This window comes from Myotis nattereri (genome assembly GCF_964212035.1).
Source record: "Myotis nattereri genome assembly, chromosome: 13".
Taxonomy (NCBI): domain Eukaryota; kingdom Metazoa; phylum Chordata; class Mammalia; order Chiroptera; family Vespertilionidae; genus Myotis; species Myotis nattereri.
In genome coordinates, this window is record NC_138088.1 from 22789454 (window position 1) to 22809061 (window position 19608).

Here is a 19608-nt window from a genome sequence, read left to right on the forward strand (position 1 = left end):
GGTTGCGGCGCCACCCCCTGTCACGCACAGAGCAGGGCCAATCAGGGGGGTTGGGGCTCCGTACCCTGTCATGCACAGAGCAGGGCCAATCAAGGGTTTGGGGCGCTGCCCCCTGTCACGCACAGAGCAGGGCCCATCAGGGGGGTTGGGGCTCCGTACCCTGTCACGCACAGAGCAGGGTCAATCAAGGGGTTGGGGAGCTCCCCCCTGTCATTCACAGAGTAGGGATGATCAGGGGGTTGAGGAGCTCCCCCCTGTCACTCAAAGAGTAGGGCCGATGGGGGAGTTGGGGCACCGCCCCCTGTCACACTCAGGGCAGGACAGATCAGGGGGTTGGGGCGCTGCCGCTCTCACACTCAGGGCAGGGCTGATGGGAAAGTTATGGCTCTACCCCATCACACACAGAGCAGGGCCTGTGGGCGGGGAGGGGAGATTGGGGCGCCGCACCCTGTCACACACAGAGCAGGGCTGATCAGGGGGTTGAGGCGCCACACTCTGTCACACACAGAGCCGCAGGGTGATCAGGGGGTTGGGGAGCTCCCCCCTATCAGGCACAGAGCAGGGCTGATCAGGGGGTTGGGGCGCCTTCCCCTGTCATGAACAGAGCAGGGTGGAAAGGGAGGTTGTGGCCCTGCCCCCTGTCACATACAGAGCTGCAGGGCGATCAGGGGGTTTGGGCGCTGCCCCCTGTCACGCTGATCCCGGTGCCAGGAGGCCTCACATCTCCGCTGATCCCGGTGCTGGGAGGCATATTACCCTTTTACTATATAGGATAGAGGCCTGGTGCATGGGTGGGGGTCGGCTGGTTTGCCCTGAAGGGTGTCCTGGATCAGGGTGGGGGTCCCCACTGGGGTGCCTGGCCAGCCTGGATGAGGGGATGATGGCTGTTTGAAGCTGGTCACACACCCTTCAGGGTGGGGGTCCCCACTGGGGTGCCTGGCCAGTCTGGCTGAGGGGCTGAGGGCTGTGTTCAGGCCGACTGAAGCTCCCAACTGCTCCTTTTTTTCTTTTTTTCTTTTTTTTATTCTGGGCCAGCTTTAGCTCTGGCTCCAGCTCTGAGGCTTCTGCTGCTGAAAGAAGGTATCTGGTTTGTTTCGGTTCTATAATCAAAACACTCTATAACTCCAGCTCTGAGATCCCGGCCTCGCTGTAAGCAGGTTTCTGGGGTTTTGTTTAGCTTCTATATTTGTTACAATGTTTCTTAAACTGCAGGCTCAGAGGCCTGCAAAGCAGGTGGGGAACATTGGTTTTCTCCGTCACTGAAGCAAGCAAGCCTCATGTTAGTTTCAAGCTGCCTGGCTGCCGGCCGCCATCTTGGCTGGCAATTAATTTGCATATCTCGCTGATTAGCCAATGGGAAGGGTAGCGGTTGTACGCCAATTACCATGTTTCTCTTTTATTAGATAGGATTAGCTTAACTGTATGTTTGCCAGATGAAGGGGACTGGGCAATGGGTGAAAAAGAGCAAATGATCAAGATATACTAGTTGTCAGTCATAAAAAAACAGTAATGAGGATGTAAAGTGTTATATTGTAAATCAGAAGACGCCTTAATCAATAAGCCAAATTTATTTGGAGTCCTGTTCATTTTTGCTAGCACTAGTGGGCCCAGAGGAACTCTTGCTTCTCAAATTCTGGGCCCCAATATGGTGGAAGTCTTTTCAATTTATATGTTTTTCAGCTTTTTGTTTTCCAAATTTGGAATGAGACTTCTGGACCTTCTGAGAAAAAGTCCTGTTTGCTGGGACAGGGCCGTGAGACCATATCTCAACGCCTGGCCTGGTGCCAGCACTGAAAACTCCGTCTGGGGCATAGTTTATGGCCTCTCTGGAGTGGGTAGTAGTCTTATTTTCCCTATTATTTACGAAAGCAAATGTTTACAGAAGCCAGAATAGCAGGGTTAAAATTTTAAACAGCAGTTTTTACCCAATATGGAGGTTACTAAGCTTCAAAAGTACGCATAGGGAATATAGTCAATAATATTATGATACCTATGTATGGTATCAAATAAGTACTAGACTTATCAGGGTGATCACTTTGTAAGGTATATAAATGTCTAATCACTATGTTGTATACCTGAAATTAACATAATATATGTCAACTTCAACTGAAAAAGTTTAATCAATTATCTTAACTCTCTGAACTCATATACAATCAGTAGCTAACCTTTAATCTTGCCAATTTATGAAACTCAGCCTCTTTTGTCTTATAACTCAATACCTTTAGAAAAAGTAAGTTTCTGCTTTGGCTGGATTTTATTTCTTTTCTACTTTTCCTGAGACTAATTCTAGCTCTAATTGTTGAAAACTAAAAAATTAAGAAAAGAATCAGAGAAAAAAACAAACTTAAGGCATTTCAAATCTCATTGTGTTAATACTTGCTACAGTGACCAAAGTTGGAGTTACTCAGAGAAGTTTGCAACAAATGAAATATCTTTTATTCAAAATCAATGTTTCCCTGCTTATTACTATTTTCAACATAAAAAAATAACCCTTTGCATTTCAGAATAGCTATAAAGTGATTGATAGAGATTGCTAGTAGTTAGCAATTCTTTGCTTTTAAAATAATGCACTTTAGGATTTTCAGTAATACCAGGACATCCCACCACGCACCCCAAATCAAATGTTAACTCACACTCTGAAACTATTAATAAAGACAAGTCTTCAATTGTTCTTCAAAGCATGTAATATTCTAAATGTGCTTATTCTATAATAAAGTTTTCTTTATTTTAACTCTCATTTTAAAAATGATGTAATTGTTGAGTCCAAGTGCATCTACAGTTGAGAAAAAAATAAACTGGAGGTAGAGCTTCTAATAACTTTTGCTACATCTGTCTAATAAGTTATCCTAGTCCATCAGCAAAGTCTTAAGCGATACACCAGTAAGTTTTCTACAAGGTATTTGGTGTTTTATTTTTTTCCCCTTAGCAGTGTAAGGTTATATAACTGGGCATAAAAACTCAAGCTATCAAGAAGGACTTTTTAGCTACCTAAATTCACCTGAAATATGAGTAGCAAAGAAATACTTGTTTTTAGGAAATTAGTTCGATGTTTAATTATTGTGCATACGTGGGAGGTGCCCAACATTTTTATTTTCTTTTTCTGGCACTCTATTATTTAGAATTTTGTGCAAATAATTGTTGCTGGAATTTTTTGAAACATTCAGGGTAATGGGAAAGTGTCACAATAATGGAAACTTTGCAAACTTTCCTAATTCCTTTGTGTTATATTTAATGTTAGTAATTCAAAAGATCAGTTAGTCATCATCTCCAACATTCTCAGTATATCTGCATATGATAAAGTCTGATTATATGCTGCTTGCCACTCATTTCATGTACCATTTTTTCATATTGTGTATGTTCCTGTAGGGCTTTTATTCAGTATCTCACCTTGCCTATAGAATGCTTCCACATGATTAATTAACACTATGGCTGCTGATGGTGTTGCTCAGCCTGAAGCAATAGCCACACACACTTCTATAAGACCAATAAAAAAAGAACAAAAACAACCCTTGCTATGTGTTTATTCTCTGCTTCAAATAATAAAATAAATTGCTGAGCTTATATATAAGTTTTTCAATAGAAGAGGGAAACAATCAATTTATTGTTATTGAATATCCTTTGTATATCCTTTCCTGTGTAAAATTCACCAGATAAAGAATAGTTTGTGACAGATATGATTTCACCTTTAATTAAATAGAAATTACATAGTTTATAAGACAATTAATCTTCAAAAATGAGCATTGTGCATTTTTTCCCTAAATATCTTTTCAGTTTTTTTAGGATTGAGCAAAAAATAACTCTGCAACCTAAAATTAAGCACCTTAATTTATGGTTAACCTATGTTGTACTTATTAAAAAAAACAACCTACCAACGTACAAGGGAAATAACAGCTTCTTAATGTGTCATTAAAGTGCACATCTGTGGACTTTTAAAAAGCTCATGATTGCTATGCCTCCCACATTTAAACTTGTACTTCAGTTCCAGGGGAAATATGATGGTAATGATACCCAGGCACTTTCTGTTGAGAAGGGATCCTGCCTGTATTTACTATATGCCTTTATGATACATTCATAATTGAATGCTGCTGAGTAGGTTAAAATTAGAGTGAATTTATAACAATGGTTTTCAGTGTTTAATCTTTTTCAGGTAAATGACCTGGCTGTCCTTGATGTGGGTCAAGTTGACTATTTAAGGTCACGGAAATATGTCTACTTATGTACATAACACTTGATTTAGGATGTAGACAAAATAATTTACTGTTCTCAGATGTGTCTTATTAGAGGAATTCATTCATTCAACAAATATTCTTTGGTTTAACAGGTGCCATGTATTGTATTAGAGGCTAGATAGGCTACTCCAAGTAACAAGATAAAATACCTGTACTCCCATATATTCCATAGTGTACTAGAGAGATATTTTCATGAATACATCATTAAAACATGGACAAAAGACCTAATGGAAAATATAGACTGTTTCATGGGAATCCCAAACAACATGGGACAAAATTTGTCTTGTTGTCGGTCAGCATGAATTTTCTGAGGAAGGAACATTTGACTAGTATTTTGAAAGAGTAGTAGAAGTTGATGAATCAGACCAAAGGGGATTCACAGTTGTGATATTATGATTTATAATAGAAAATATGTATTTAGTATTCACCCCATTTCGGATACAGAGCTTGTAAAATCCTTGGACTTTGCTAAGTGCTGAAAGCCTTGAGGTTTCTTTCCTTATGTTAATGAGATGACAGTGGACTGAAGATGGGGCCTATTGCCTGAGGAACCAACCATGGAGAGGTGGAGAGGAGGGGGCTGGAGGTTGAATTAATCCTATCTATGTAGTGAAACCTCCATGGGGGGTGGGGGAAGATTGCATTCAGAGAGCTTCTGTGTTAGGGAGCATGTGCTGATGTGGAGAAAGTGATGTGCCCGGAGAGGGCATGGAAACTCCATACTCTCTCCTTATACTTTGGCCTATGCATCTTCCATCTGACTGTTCCTGAGCTATAAAAGTTAAATCTAATAAGTAAATATTTCTCCGAGTTCTGTGAGATGCTTTAACAAGTTAATAAAACCCAAAGAAGGAGTGATGGGAATCTCTGATTTATTGCTAGACAGTCAGAAGTATAGGTAACAAACTGGGCTTGGGACTGGTGTCTGAAGTGAAGGGTGCAGGAGAAGTCTTGTGGAAACAGATGCCATCTCTGGTAGAGAGTGTCAGGATTGAGTTGAATTGTAGGACACCCAGGTAGACACCAAAATTGCTTGTTGGAGTTTGGAACCACCCCCACCCTCACCCCCACCACACACACACACACACACACACACACACACACACACCCAGAAATTGGATCCAGGAAAGAAAAAGAACAGTGGATCTAGGTCAAGACTCTAATATGCCCACAGGAACAGAGGCTTGTAAGAACATGGTGGACTTGGGAATCATAAAATAAATATGACTGATGCATAAGAGGCCTAGAGAGGAATGATAGTCATCAGGTCTCAGAAAGTCACCAGGGACCATATTATTTGGTCTTTTGGATTTTATACTCTACCCATTACAAGAAAGGTGTGACGCCGCAAAGAAATAGCTTTGTGAATGCCTGTCCTCTGGGGGGAGGGGGGAAGTTAACACTATGGTCTGAAATTAGTAAGGCCTTTTTGTTGTAGTTGTTTTCTAGTATGTTTTTAAGTAATAGAGTCCTTAAGGATTTTGAGTGGGGATTCATTTGAAAATGCTAAGAGCCAAACACTAATTCTTATAATATTCTTTTAATTTCTTAGAAATATTGCCCAGGCTTGATGATATTCCCCATATTTGTTCAGCTTCTCTCATTAGTTTTATTGGGAGTTTTAATCATCTTGTAGACAGAGAAAACAGTGCTAGCCTAAGAAGTCTGCTGTCTTCATGCCCTAATCATGCAAAGAGGGAAGGAGCAGTGGAGGTCGGGGGACACTCTTCAGAGTGGGCAACTTTCTCAGGGATTCGCTTGCCTCAAGTCAATCTTTTCAAAGCCCCCTATTTATCTAAGTGTTTTCATAGACTTAGAGAGGTTGCTGCTTTACAGTTTAAAAATTATGTATTTCATATGTTTGTTATTTATTAATTTTAAGATTTCTGTAATTGTGTTAAATTTCATTGTACATCAATGAAGATTAGTTGAATAGAACTCCATAGTTTTGTTTTGCTATATATTTAGGACAACTGAAATTTTTAAAGAGTTTTATAACCTCTATAATGTTGCTTTTAATCAGGATTAAGTACTCTATTATTATACATTTTTTTAAATCTAGAAACTCCTTAATTTCTACCTACAAAGCAGTCAAATTTAAAATCTAATCTATTGGAACTAGAATATAAAACAATATATAATCTATAAAAATTGTTGATAAAAATGTAAAATTCTGTATTTTGCAAATTTTGCTCTTAAAGAGATAGGAGCAAAATTATGTCTGTATTTTTCCTTCCCTATTGTCCCTGTCCTCCATTCCCAACATGCATCACATCTGAAGTCAGAAGTTAACTTAAATTATAATATGCTAGATTTGTGTGATAAAAAAATACTGACAAAATTATTTTGATCTGTTTCCTTACAGAGAGCCATATCTTAGAAGATGTCAACAAATGTATCATAGCCCTGAGAGACCAGGATGCTGATAATTTAGACCGAGCTGCCGGTGCTATCAGAGGACGGGCAGCAAGAGTGGCTCACATTGTCACAGGTGAAATGGACAGTTATGAGCCAGGCGCTTACACTGAAGGTGTGATGAGAAACGTTAACTTCCTTACAAGTACTGGTAAGTCCCAACCATTATTAGCTGTACTGGTCCTAATAGTTGAATCTACGCAGTTACCAATTATTCATACACATGAATAGAAGTCTCAGCCTGTGTTGGCTGCTTTGAAATAGATTGCTCTACTATCTCATAGGCGTTGGCATCCTGTGGTTATATGATTTGAAAATTATTTCGGAGAAGTAAATATATTTACTGGGGAAAGGAATAGGCCATAACCACTTATGAATGTTTATTAATGCCAGAGCTGTTAGGAGATATACTTAGGCCAGATGTGATACGTTTATAATCATTTTCAAACCCTCTTGGCTGCACATTGGTAACCCGGGTTTTTGTTTACATTACTCAAACAGAGCAAGCTTGTCCTAGGCTTCCAGAGAAATGCTCTCTATCTTCACTTTTTTCTTGCACATAATCTTCTTTGATTAGTTAAAAAAAATGGAATCAGGATTTTGTTTGGGTTGCAGCACTCATGTTTTTGAATCACTCAGCAAAATGGCATTCTTAGCTTTAGCACCACGATTAACATTTCTCCAAGAAGCTTACAGAAGCATTTGAAGTAATATAGATTTAGAAGGATATAATTGGAATGAAGGCAATTAACTATTTTTGTAAGTCATCATGGCAGAAATTTCTCCTGTGAAAACTCCTCCTGATTGGTAAAGTCCCCATGTTGAATTTTCCTCATTAATTACCTCTTAACTCTAGGGTAATACTTAAACTAGAGGCCTGGTGCACGAATTCATGCATGGGTGGGGTCCCTGGCAGGCGATTGGGGCCATTGGGGCTGCGGGAGGTTGGCCAGCTGTGGGGAGACCATGGGAGGTTGGCCAGCCAGGGGGAGGGGCCATGGGAGGTTGGCTGGTCGTGGTAGGTTGGCTGTGGGAGTGCACTGACCACCAGGGGGCAGCTCCTGCATTGAGCGTCTTCCCCCTGGTGGTCAGTGCACGTCATAGTGACTGGTCGACCAGTCATTTGGTCATCCAGTTGTTCGGTTGCTTGGGCTTTTATATATATAGATCATCAGTCCTACTTAGAGAATTGTTCTTTATGATATGCAAAGGGCATATTACATTTGAAAACTATGTACATTGTGTAGTAAAAGGGATGGGAGGGATGAGGATGGGTAATTTTGGAGGGGGTGGGGGCTGGGAGGAAGATGCACCTTGAAATGAATGAACTAGGAGAAACATATAAAGAGTTGAATGACCTTCTTTGGGATTAGTTCTGAAGAGGTTTACCACCAGGTAAGCTTAGCAAGGTTTGTAGAGAACCGATTAGTGTTAGTCTTTTCCTTGCATGTTGATACATAAAATTATTGATGACTCTTGGCACATAATTTTCTGATTATCTTTTAAAAATATTTATAAAATAATAAAACACTAAAGATAGGCTGAGGAAAGATGAAGGATATGCATCTGAAACACTTCATGTTATATATCTATACCAACTCCATACAAGGCACCGGTGTTGCAAATACAGCACATGGTAGTTGCTTTAGCAATGAGGTATTTACTTGCTTAAAGAGATGATTGTGTAATGGAAGTTCAGCATCACTTCTGTAAACTAAATTTAACTAATGCTTTCTTGTTGGTCAAAATCAAGTATAGAATTACCTGATTTTACCCCCTTCTGAGAATGAAATTATAAGTTAAAAAAATGGTTGTATCAGGGGTTCTCTTTTCAGCCAAGTGAAAATTTCTTGCAGGGAGTTGAGTCAGGAAGGTCTACCAGGATTTTACCTATACCTTGCCTCTGTCTCAGTTTGTAATCTTATTAGTAACATTTTGTGAACACACTCCTATAGTCACAATGTCTGTAGTAGGTGCCAAGTGTATAGCTTTATTCTCCATTGGATTGAGTCTATATCTGCCACATGCAAAGAAGTGGAAACAAAATCCTAAAGTGTCCAGAATGTGAAGTGTGCTGTGAGAACACTCTCTTCAATTCTTATGATCTAAAATCAGAAAATTATTTATACATTTAATTACAAGCTTGTTAATATCGCTATGATTTATAATGACCTTACAAAATAACTAACCAATATGGCCACATTATCATTCAATCAGAAGAGAGAGAAGTATTGTTCCCTCTGATTACTTGCATGTAACTTCAATTAAAATTCCCCTGGTAGATTTTGTCCTGTTTCAGGAATATCATAAATATAAAATAATCCTGGGTTAATCTGTGTAAGTCACATCTTATTATTAATATAGAAATGTAGCTTTATGACTTTGCAGTTTTTATTTAGTTTTCAGATAATTTTTGGCTAATCTTTGAAGAAAACTTCTCCTTTTTGTTTTAAATGTTTGAATTCAACTTTTCTCCAAAAAGCTTTCCTTAAAATTTATCAAAAGCACACCTCACTAAAGGGAATTCTGAGCAATAAAGTAGATGAAAATGCTAATTAGATCAGTTTGATCTTAAACAAAGCTGCAATATCTGAGCGTTTTTCTCTCCCATAGAGATATTGTCTAGGAAACATGCTTCCAACTATTCTATTCTCCACAATTAAGTAACAGAAGATGTTCCTCTTTGTTCACATCTGCTTAACACTTGGACTTATTATTTATAAATAGGCATTAAATTAAGTAATTAAAATGTCATCTTTTATGTTTTGAAGCCTTAACCATTCACATTTTAGCAACTGAATGGTCTGTATGTGTGGACTATTTTTCTTTTTCTTTTTTTCTTACCCAATTTTCAGGTCTTAACGTTTTGTCTTACCCTGCTTCCTCAAAATAACTTAATAAGAAGCTATTGTGAACTGGCTTAACTATTGAGACCTTATCTTTGCAAAATGTGTCGGAAAGTACTGTCATCAGTGGTGAAAACAGCCTTACTTACCTAAACCACCAGGAATATTTTTGGAATATTGCACCTTAGATTTTAATCAGACTTTGTGGCTCATTAGCACGTTTTCAAAATGTGATAATCTTCTAAGAGTTTTCTCAGCATTAGGAAGCAGAGTTGCCCTGTTACATTTCAGGAATTTTTATTGTTCATAAATCATAGCAGTTGGTTTTAAGTGAAATGTAGGCAACATCTGGAATGCTGAATTTCATTCAGACAGAAGCATAATATTGTAAACTCCATGTGAAATTCTCTATTCCACCTAATTCTTTGCTGATACTAAGCTCTTCCACCTGTTAGGAATTCCTGATAGGAGAGAGAGAATATGTTGGCTTTTTTGTTAAATAACAAAACTTCTTGATTGCAGTGTGAAGGCTTAGATGCTGCATTTTTGCCCCTACCCCAGAAGCTGTACTCTTTTTTTTTTTAATATGTCTTTATTGATTTCAGAGAGGAAGGGAGAGGGAAAGAGAGATAGAAACATCAATGATGAGCGAGGATTATTGATTGACTGCCTCCTGCACATCCCCTACTGGGGATCAAACCTTCAACCCAGGCATGTGCCCTTGACTGGAATTGAACCCAGGACCCTTCAGTTGACAGGCCGACACTCTATCCACTGAGCCAAACCAGCTAGGGCTAGAAGCTATATTCTTAACATCAATTTCAGGTTTTGTCTCATTAGGTTGGGGAAAAACCTAAACCAATAGTGGACTCACACAGTATTTTTTGTGAGTGATTTATAGACTCTATCAAATTCAGAAATTAGTAGGCACAAAAACATCTGTTGCAAACCTTCAAACCCCGCCTGGTTTCAATGTCAGCCAGGCTGTGGACCAAAACAGAACACACACATAAATGAACCTGACCAAGACATCCTGGTTGCATCCACCATTGGCAGCTGGTAGTAGTGGCAAATAAAAGGTCATTCATCAAGTGCTCATTTAGGTCCATCTGGAAAGTATATACCCAGAATCCTCTTCCTATTAGGTAGAGAAGAGTCATATCATTGTATTTTTTTTTAAAGACAAATGAGACTGTTGAAAAGAATTTATAGCCAACACATATTTTTAAAATTTTGTTGTAAAATTTTCCTGCAACTAGTTTAAACAACAGATAATAGAACTTTAAGATGAATTTCATTTAAAAATAATTTTTAAAACTGTAATAGTCAGTAATTCCAATCAATTCTCTTTCACTTATTATTTTTGTCATACAAATATTCTGAATTTATAGCCTGAGGAAAGCATACCACTTTCTGTTGCATCTCTATTCTGTAACCTTAAATGGCTATCGGATAAGCCACGCAGGCTTTACGGTAATTCTAGCAGTCTTTGCTCTCTACAGTCCAGCAGAGGTTGAAAATGAGTAGTTCACATACTAAATATGATTCAGTATGACTCAAATAATTTTTATGCATCTAGTTTTGTCCAGCATAATTCCATGTTTTGTCATAAGAATTAAATTTACACACTCACATGTTAAAATCCAGAGCAGTGGCGTATTGTAACCAATGGGAAGGTGTGGCAACACTAGGGGCAGAGTTCACTGTGGAACTGGCTGGAGCATAGTGATGTTTTCCTTTTTGTTGAGCCTGGGCCATAGCTTTCTTCCACTCCCTCTCAGTAGGTACCCAGGCTGCTTTGCTCATTTAATTACCTGCCTGAACTTGGAAGGCATTTCAATTCACCTCAACATGCATTTCTAACTTTTTCCCTAGGCCGCGGTTCTCAACCTTCATAATGCCACGATCCTTTAATAAGTTCCTCATGTTGTGGTGACCCCCAACCATAAAATTATTTTCATTGCTACTTCATAACTGTAATTTTGCTACTGTTATGACTCATAATGTAAATATCTGATATGCAGGATGTATTTTCATTGTTCGCGACTCACAGGTTGAGAACCGCTGCTAGAGTGAGCCAAAGGCACCTTCTACTCCATCCACGTTGATGCTTTCACAGTCTCATGGACATGCCAAGGTCATTTCTGAATTGTTCATGCTTTACCTATCATTTTGAATATCCTTACCCCTTATTTCTCACATCAAATTTTAACCATCTTTTAGGAAACAACCTATTTCCATCTCCTCTAGAACCGCTTCTTTACTCCCTCTGGCAATAGTGGCTTCTTTCTAGTCTCATGCACTATATAGATTTTTAAAGGACTTGCCAGTTAGTTACATCATTCCAGGCAATGGCAGTTGAACTCTTTAGATATACTTATATGGAAAAGACCTTTCTTTCAAACTATAATATAACCTATAGAAGAAAAGGAAATGTATTATTTCTCTTCCCGTATCTCTCAGAGCCTACCATAGTGTCTTGCATGTGCTAGATTAAAACAAAACAAAACAAAACAACTCTTGAATCAAGCCCATGTGCCTAGGCCAGCCTTGGGCAAACTACGGCCCACGGGCAAGATCCAGCCCGTTTGAAATGAATAAAACTATTGATAAAAAAGACCTTACCCTTTTATGTAATGATGTTTACTTTGAATTTATATTAGTTCACACAAACACTGCATCCATGCTTTTGTTCCGGCCCTCCGGTCCAGTTTAAGAACCCACTGTGGCCCTCGAGTCAAAAAGTTTGCCCACCCCTGGCCTAGGCTCATTCTATTCCAGTAGTGAAATGTCTTTTCTTCTCCACTGCTCCACAAAGATTATAATTATTCCCCAATACTCTCTCAAATGCCACCACCTTTGCAAAGGAGCTTCTGATTCCCTTTCAGTTAGAATTAATTGCACCTTTACCTGTGTTGCCATAGATGAGCTTGTCCTGTAGTTAGTACATCATTCACTTTTCCTTTTATCATAATCAGCCATTTACATACCAGTTTCCTCCATTAGACTGTAATGTCCTTAAAGGCACACACCACATGTTATTTATGTTTACATTTACCAGTAGCATTTTATATGTGGTAGAGGTGTCCAAGTCCTTCTCCCAACTTAAAAGTTACTTCAAGGTTATACTGTGACACATTTACTACAGTTAATGAAGAGAACACGTTATCATTCCAGTTTAGGAAAAAACAAAATGCGAAACTCAAAAGCAGCTCCCTGTTTCAAAGCCTGGGGCAGAGAGATCAGCAGAGTCATTCATTACTGTCCAGAGTTACAGTAGCCACTTCCAGAAAACTTGGGGTCAGATTCTTAAAACGTTCTTTAGCAAGCTTTTGAACAAGAGATCATGACTTCTGTGTATTTAGTTACTTACAAGAACCATCCTTGAACTTCTGCTGGTGACAGATCCCACTGAACCTAATATCACTAATGCTTCCAGCAAATCCCTGCCAGGATAGCAACAGTGCCTTCAAATTTGGACCTTCGTTGGCAGACTCCCCTGACCTGGTAGTAGGCTGAAACAGGCTTCTGAATTACGTGCGTTCTTACTTTTGGGGTCAGGTCTAATCTGACACTCTTTATCACTGTCAGAAAGTGTGATCAAGACACCTCTGTCTGCAGATTACCAAGTGACTTCATGTTGGTGATGTGGCAAAAAAAATTAAACGACAACTCAGCCTCTTGAAACAAGAATATGACCCCTTGGCCTCAGAAGTGCTTCTGTTGCCACAGCAATTCGGGACCTTGAACTAACATTGTGAGCTAGAGAAAGCAGCTGTTAGAGCTTCTGAAAGGAAAACCCAATTTCTGTCCAAAGGGAACTGGATTTGAAAAGGACCCAAATCTAGTTAGGAGGTCTGAGGAAACATCTTTATCTTGCCATTTTAAGTAATTAGAAATATATACCTGTCAGAAAAAAAAATGCTATAAAAATATGATTAAGGACAGGGCAGATAAGTTGGCATGGGCTGAAAGGGATCATTGGAAGAGGAAGTGAAGCTGTGGACCTTCTCTGTGGATATTCACAGTGCAAAGATGTTCTAGAGGTCTTGTATCTTCTGTAACTCTAGAACTCCTGTGACCAGCCTCCGATGCATGTTCTCCAGCCAAAGAAGACATTATCTGGAAAGCGAAATGGATCATACCTTCCTTTCTGATTCTATTGACACATACTTTCTGTAAAAAAAGACTAATTTAAATCTATTTTATGGGCCTTTATGTAGGGTTAAATAGGAAAAAAATAATTTAAGATATAAAGGGATTAGACATTAAATCCCAGTTTTAGCTCTGGGTTGCAAACAACAGAATCTAAGTATGGCCAAAGTAAGGCAAAAAGATGAACAAATAGCCCTGAACAGGTAGCTCGGTTAGTGTCATCCAGATATGCCAAGGCTGTGGGTTCAATTTCTTGTCAGGGCACATATAAAAAGCAACCAATAAATACATAAACAAGTGGAGTAATGAATCAATGTCTCTTTCTCTCTTTCTTCCTTCCTCTCTCTAAAATCAATCAATAAACATTTTTTAAAACGAAAAAGTGAACAAATAAACAAAAGCAAGAAGGCTGGAGAATGAGAAAGCAGATTGCAAAGGAGGCTGCATGTAGCACGCATTACTTATCCTAAAGAATAGCTGTTTGAGCTGCCATTCCAGCCCTTTCTGAACATTTAATACCAGTATTGGCATCATGACATTATGACACTGGACCCCACAAATGGTACATTTATTCACCACCACATTCCAGATACTTTGACCACTGGAATAAATCCTAAACTAATCCCTGTTTTTGCCTCACTTGCTCTGAATTCATTTCTTGGGCAGAAGCATCCTATCAGCAGAGTTTAAATTATGTTCCCACACCTTGACTGTCAGTATGGTGGGGTTGGGGTATGCACTCTGTCTCATAATAAGACTCTCAGATTCTCAGACTCCTGCCATAAGAAGGGGCTTTGGAGTCTGTGAGCAGAGGGAGGTGGGGTGGTAAGGAGCAGGAGAGGAGGAACATCAACAAGTAAGAAGAGAGGGGAAGTTGAAGACTGATTTTACCAACTTGGTTAGTCATCTTCTATGTCAGGAGAGTGGCAACCTCCCCCCCCCGCCCGCCCCAGCACCACCACCAACCCCATATAACCCAACCAGGAGCACTGCCTTTCAGCAGCTTGTTGCCAAACTGAATTCTTTCTCTGATGGTCATGCTTTATTCCTGGTAGAGTTATTAAATGAGGTATTATGATACCAGGAATGAGGTATTATGATACCATTCTAAATCTAGGGATGTTTTAGGGAAGATATGCCTTAATGGAATATATGATGTAATTGTTATTATTTTACCCAGATAGTGGCAAGATAGTAATGCACAAGTCTTGTAAAAAAGTGGAAAAAAATATATCACTTAGTGGTTTCTTCTTTTTATTTTCTTTCTTCAGTAACTATGAAAAAAATTATCAGGCCTTATTATTAAAATGTATAATATTAAATCCAAAGGATAGGGATTTTGACTTCATTTATCTGGAGGCTTACTATTAGACATTCTTTGTAATAGCACAGACTACTACCTTTTAAAAATCTTAGTATCTTCACTGCCATTGGAAAACATAAGTGGCTATTCAAGGCTAGAGGGGTCAGAGGTTCTGAGGTCTTAAGCAGTTTTACATCCTTCCCAGCCATCCTGAATGCTATGGCATCAATGTTTCAACAGCCTCAATAACCCTCTAAAACACATCCATACTCCACAACACAGTTATTCGGAACCTCTGAGCTAGGCTGTTATCAACTGAGTAATCCAACAAGTAAGTCTTTTAATAATAGCATTACTGTAAAATATTTTTAATTTAAACTCTTCACTGTTTAAAGTACTGCATATGTCTTCTTTTTCCCCCATTGATCTCTTCCCAGCCGCTCTCACCCCCAGCACATGCCCTCACTCCTCTACTGTCTGTGTCCATTGGCTATGCTTACATGCATGCATGTAAGTCCTTTGGTTGATCTCTTATCCTCCCCATTCCCACCCTCCCCTGTTTCCCTCTGAGGTCTGACAGTTTGTCTGATGCTTCTATATCTCTGGATCTATTTTTGTTCATCAGTTTATGTTGTTCATTATAGTCCACAAATGAGTGAGATCATGTGATATTTATCTTTCTCCGACTGGCTTATTTCGTTTAGCATAATTTTCTCTAGGTCCCTCCATGCTATTGCGAATGGTAAGAGTTCTTTCTTTTTCACAGCAGCATAGTATTCCATTGTGTAGATGTACCACAGCTTTATAATACACTCATCTGCTGATAGGCCCTTAGGCTGTTTCCAAATCTTAGCTATTGTAAATTTTGCTGCTACTCTATCTTGAAAGTCAGATTTATTAAACTAATGAAATAACCCCCTTCAGTTGTTACAAGTATCTATTTCATGTATTATTAGCTCTCAGTTGTAAAGACTTTTAATTTTACTTTTTTAGAGATCTTTGTAGATGGCCTGGAAAGTCTGGTTATATATGTATTGATGTGAGTTGGTAAAACTTTTATATACTCATCTGTAAAACTAAATTTGAAGTTGAGGTGCCTGAGTCTAGAAAATAAACTGGGGTGGTGCCTCTCTCAGATTTTTCTTTCTCCTGCCTTTGGAGAGAGCATAAAGCATGTGAGGTTGAATGTATAGATCAGATTTCATTTCCTCTGGTGTTAACTGGTACAGACAGCAGAGCCTAATTGACAATAGTTTTAGACATTTCATCTCCAGACACTCCTTCCGAACTGTCTGCCCTGTCCATTTTGATGGGATTTCTCAAATGTAGTTCTGGTGGGTGGAGGGGATCACAATGGGTGTGGTGATCATGCCAAGTCTTTAAGATAAGAATAGGTGTAGTAAGTGAAGAAATAAGCATTTCTCAGGTGAATAGTACCTATTGCTGTTGTCCCAATAAAGCAATGTTGAATTTACACTATCAAACTTTGTGGATATGGAAGCAAATTCTGAAAGAACATATCATCATAAAGAGATCAACAAATTAGTAGGCCAACATTTTATTTATTTATTTATTTATTTATTTATTTATTTATTTATATTGATTTTAGAGAGAAAGGGAGAGGGAGAGAAAGATAGAAACATCAATGATGAGAGAGAATCATTGATCAGCCGCCTCCTGCATGCCCCACACTGGGAATCAAGACTGCAACCCAGGCATGTGCCCTGACCGAGAATCGAACCACGACCTTCTGGCTCATAGATCGACGTTCAACCACTGAGCCCCACCAGCCAAGCAGTAGGCTAACATTTTCAAATTAAGGTATTAATTACAAGCTTTATGAATACATGCAAAAATTTCTTAAAGTCAATAAGTTCTTTTGTTGTTGTTGTTGTTTTTTTAAAAATATATATTTTATTGGTTTTTTACAGAGAGGAAGGGAGAGGGATAGAGAGCTTGAAACATTGATGAGAGAGAAACATCGATCAGCTGCCTCCTGCACACCCCCCACTGGGGATGTGCCCGCAACCAAGGTACATGCCCTTGACCAGAATTGAACCTGGGACCCTTTAGTCCGCAGGCTGACGCTCTTTCCACTGAGCCAAACCTGTTAGGGATGAAGTCAATAAGTTCATTTTCATGGTTGGATGCATTAAAGATTATTTAACCTCTTGGAGAAAACTATAAACTTGGAAAATTTATAAATAATGTAGATATATCAAGATCTTAAATAAAAGGAGATTATTTAATGGAAGGAGGGAAGAATATTTTAAATGATGGCCATACTTGGGAGAACAATGCTACGGACAGAGCAAGTGGAATAAAGAAATAGTCATTAACAGTGATCTGGTGTCCAGTTTAACAGGTTCAGTGAGAATAGAGGTCATTCAAGAAAAGCCAGAGAGCCCTGGCCAGGTGGCTTGCTGGTCAGAGCATCATTCTGTGCACCAGAAGGCTGCAGGTTCCATTGCCAGTCAGGGCATTGTGGGTTGTAGGTTAGATCCCCAGTTAGGGCACATATGGCAAGCACCATCTATCTCTCACATAGATGTCTCTCTCTCTCTCTCTCTCTCTCTCTCTCTCTCTCTCTCTCTCTCTCCCTCTCTCTCTCCCCCTCTCTCTCTCTCCCTCTCTCTCTATAAAAATATAGCCTTGGGTGAGGATTTTTTAAAAAAGAAAGAACAACCTGACATTTTTAAGCAATTGGAAAGTCTTTCCCACCATATGTCCATACTTATTTCTGTTAACATATATTTTCATTTCACATATTGCATTTTCTAGCTCATGGTAATTTACAATTTCTTCTTTCATCAATAGCAAAAGAAAGTATTACTGTTTAACAATACTACACAGAACCTCGGAATAATTTTCTTCTGAAATGTATTAGTAACCCAGTAGTATCTTAGAAAATGTCATATATTATGGTGATCATCCACCATTTAATTTTACTGTCTGCCAAAATCTGTAGCAGTTAAAGTTAAGTGAACAATTTATATTATAAAATTTCTCTGCTGATATAGAGATTTTTTAAACAGTGTCATTTATTATAAACACTGTTGGCAGTATTTCTTTAAGATTCCAGATATTCTAAAGTTTATATTAATTGTAGGGGATAGTTATTTAAGAAAGGTTATGCACATTCCTTTACCACTTGTCTCAAAATTTTACTATAACTAAAAAAGGAATTAGAACATTGATTGGTAAAAAACAAAATTATTTTTGAGGGAAGAAGCAGTAAGTTAAAATGATGTACTCCATTTACCATCTCTTCTACTTATTCTTCCTTCTACCAACTACTGTATTTGAATAGTTGTTGTTTCTTTATTATTAATGTCCATTAATGTAATCATTCTATGTTCACAATAGAATGATTACAATAAATTATAATAAAATAATTTTGAGTCCAGGGACTAACAACATGTTTTTTTTTTCTGTTTCTTTATTTAAAAAGTTAATAAGAAGGCAGATATACCTACCCCATTGTAGTTTAGCATCCCTTTAAAATAACAATAAAAGGACACAAAGTGGAATAATAAACCCCAAATGGCAAATGTATAGGTGTTGGTTCATCAAAAAATAATAAAAGATAATCCAGAAATGGCCACAGGAAATGCAGCTCAAAGTGAGCAGAGGCCATCAAGGAAGTGAGGGTTCCACCTGCCTGACATTAACTTATCAGCAGGCAACACTGGATTCTAGAAACCTATGAAGCAATAGCTTCACATTCAGTGACTATGGGATACCTTAGTCATCCAGAATGTGTGGCCAAATGAAAACCTTTGTGTGTGCATAAGAACTCAGGACATTATAGTTGCACAAACTCTTTTAGAGAAATGACTTGACAATATACTCAAAACAAGAAAGGAAAACAACAAAATAATAAGGCATGGAAAACTGAAAAAGTAAATCTAACTCAAGAATGTAATGAATACAATGACAAGATGACAGATCATAGTAGGTGGAGAAAATGATTGACCCAAATTAGAGCCAAAAGTCTAATTTGGATTAAAAAAAAATACACACACAAAAAAAAACAATTTCTAAAAGGAGCCTGGATATGTTCAGACAAACAGAATCATTCAATTAGTCACAAAATAAAGAGAGTGTTTCCCTGTCCTCTCTAAAAGGTACTAGTATACATGTCCCATCCAGCAGGCTTAGAATATCATGAATGTAACTATGTAATCTTAAATCTTCAAAAATGTCTGATCGTACTCTTACCACCTTATGCTTAACTATTTATATTTGTTTATTATCTATGTTTTTCATGTCTTTTGTCATTGTTAAGAAACCAGATTCCACCCTAGCCAGTTTGGCTCAGTGGATAGAGTGCTGGCCTGTGGACTGAAGGGTCCTGGGTTCGATTCTGGTCAAGGGCACATGCGCAGGCTGCCAACTTGATCCTCAGTAGGGGGAATGCAAGAGGCAGCCAATCAATGACTCTCTCTCATCATTGATGTTTCTATCTCTCTCTCCCTCTCCCTTCCTCTCTGAAATCAATAAAAATATATATTTTTTAAAAAGAAACCAGATTTCATCTCACAGGGTAAGCATTATTTATTATGCCTATTATGAATACATAGCTGTATAGTTTATGTATGTATAAATTACATATGCACACAGATACATATGTTTATATCCAAAAATAATTATATTTTAT

General features: G+C 38.4%; 1 protein-coding gene across 1 annotated transcript in view; it reads left to right on the top strand.

The window, feature by feature from the left end:
• The window catches only part of CTNNA3 (catenin alpha 3), a 1265562-nt gene that overhangs the window by 917508 nt on the left and 328446 nt on the right, over window positions 1-19608 (top strand). Inside the window, exon 12 of the mRNA XM_081105050.1 lies at window positions 6595-6795. Coding sequence (XP_080961176.1) covers window positions 6595-6795 — 201 coding nt within the window. The remainder of the gene's footprint in view (window positions 1-6594; window positions 6796-19608) is intronic.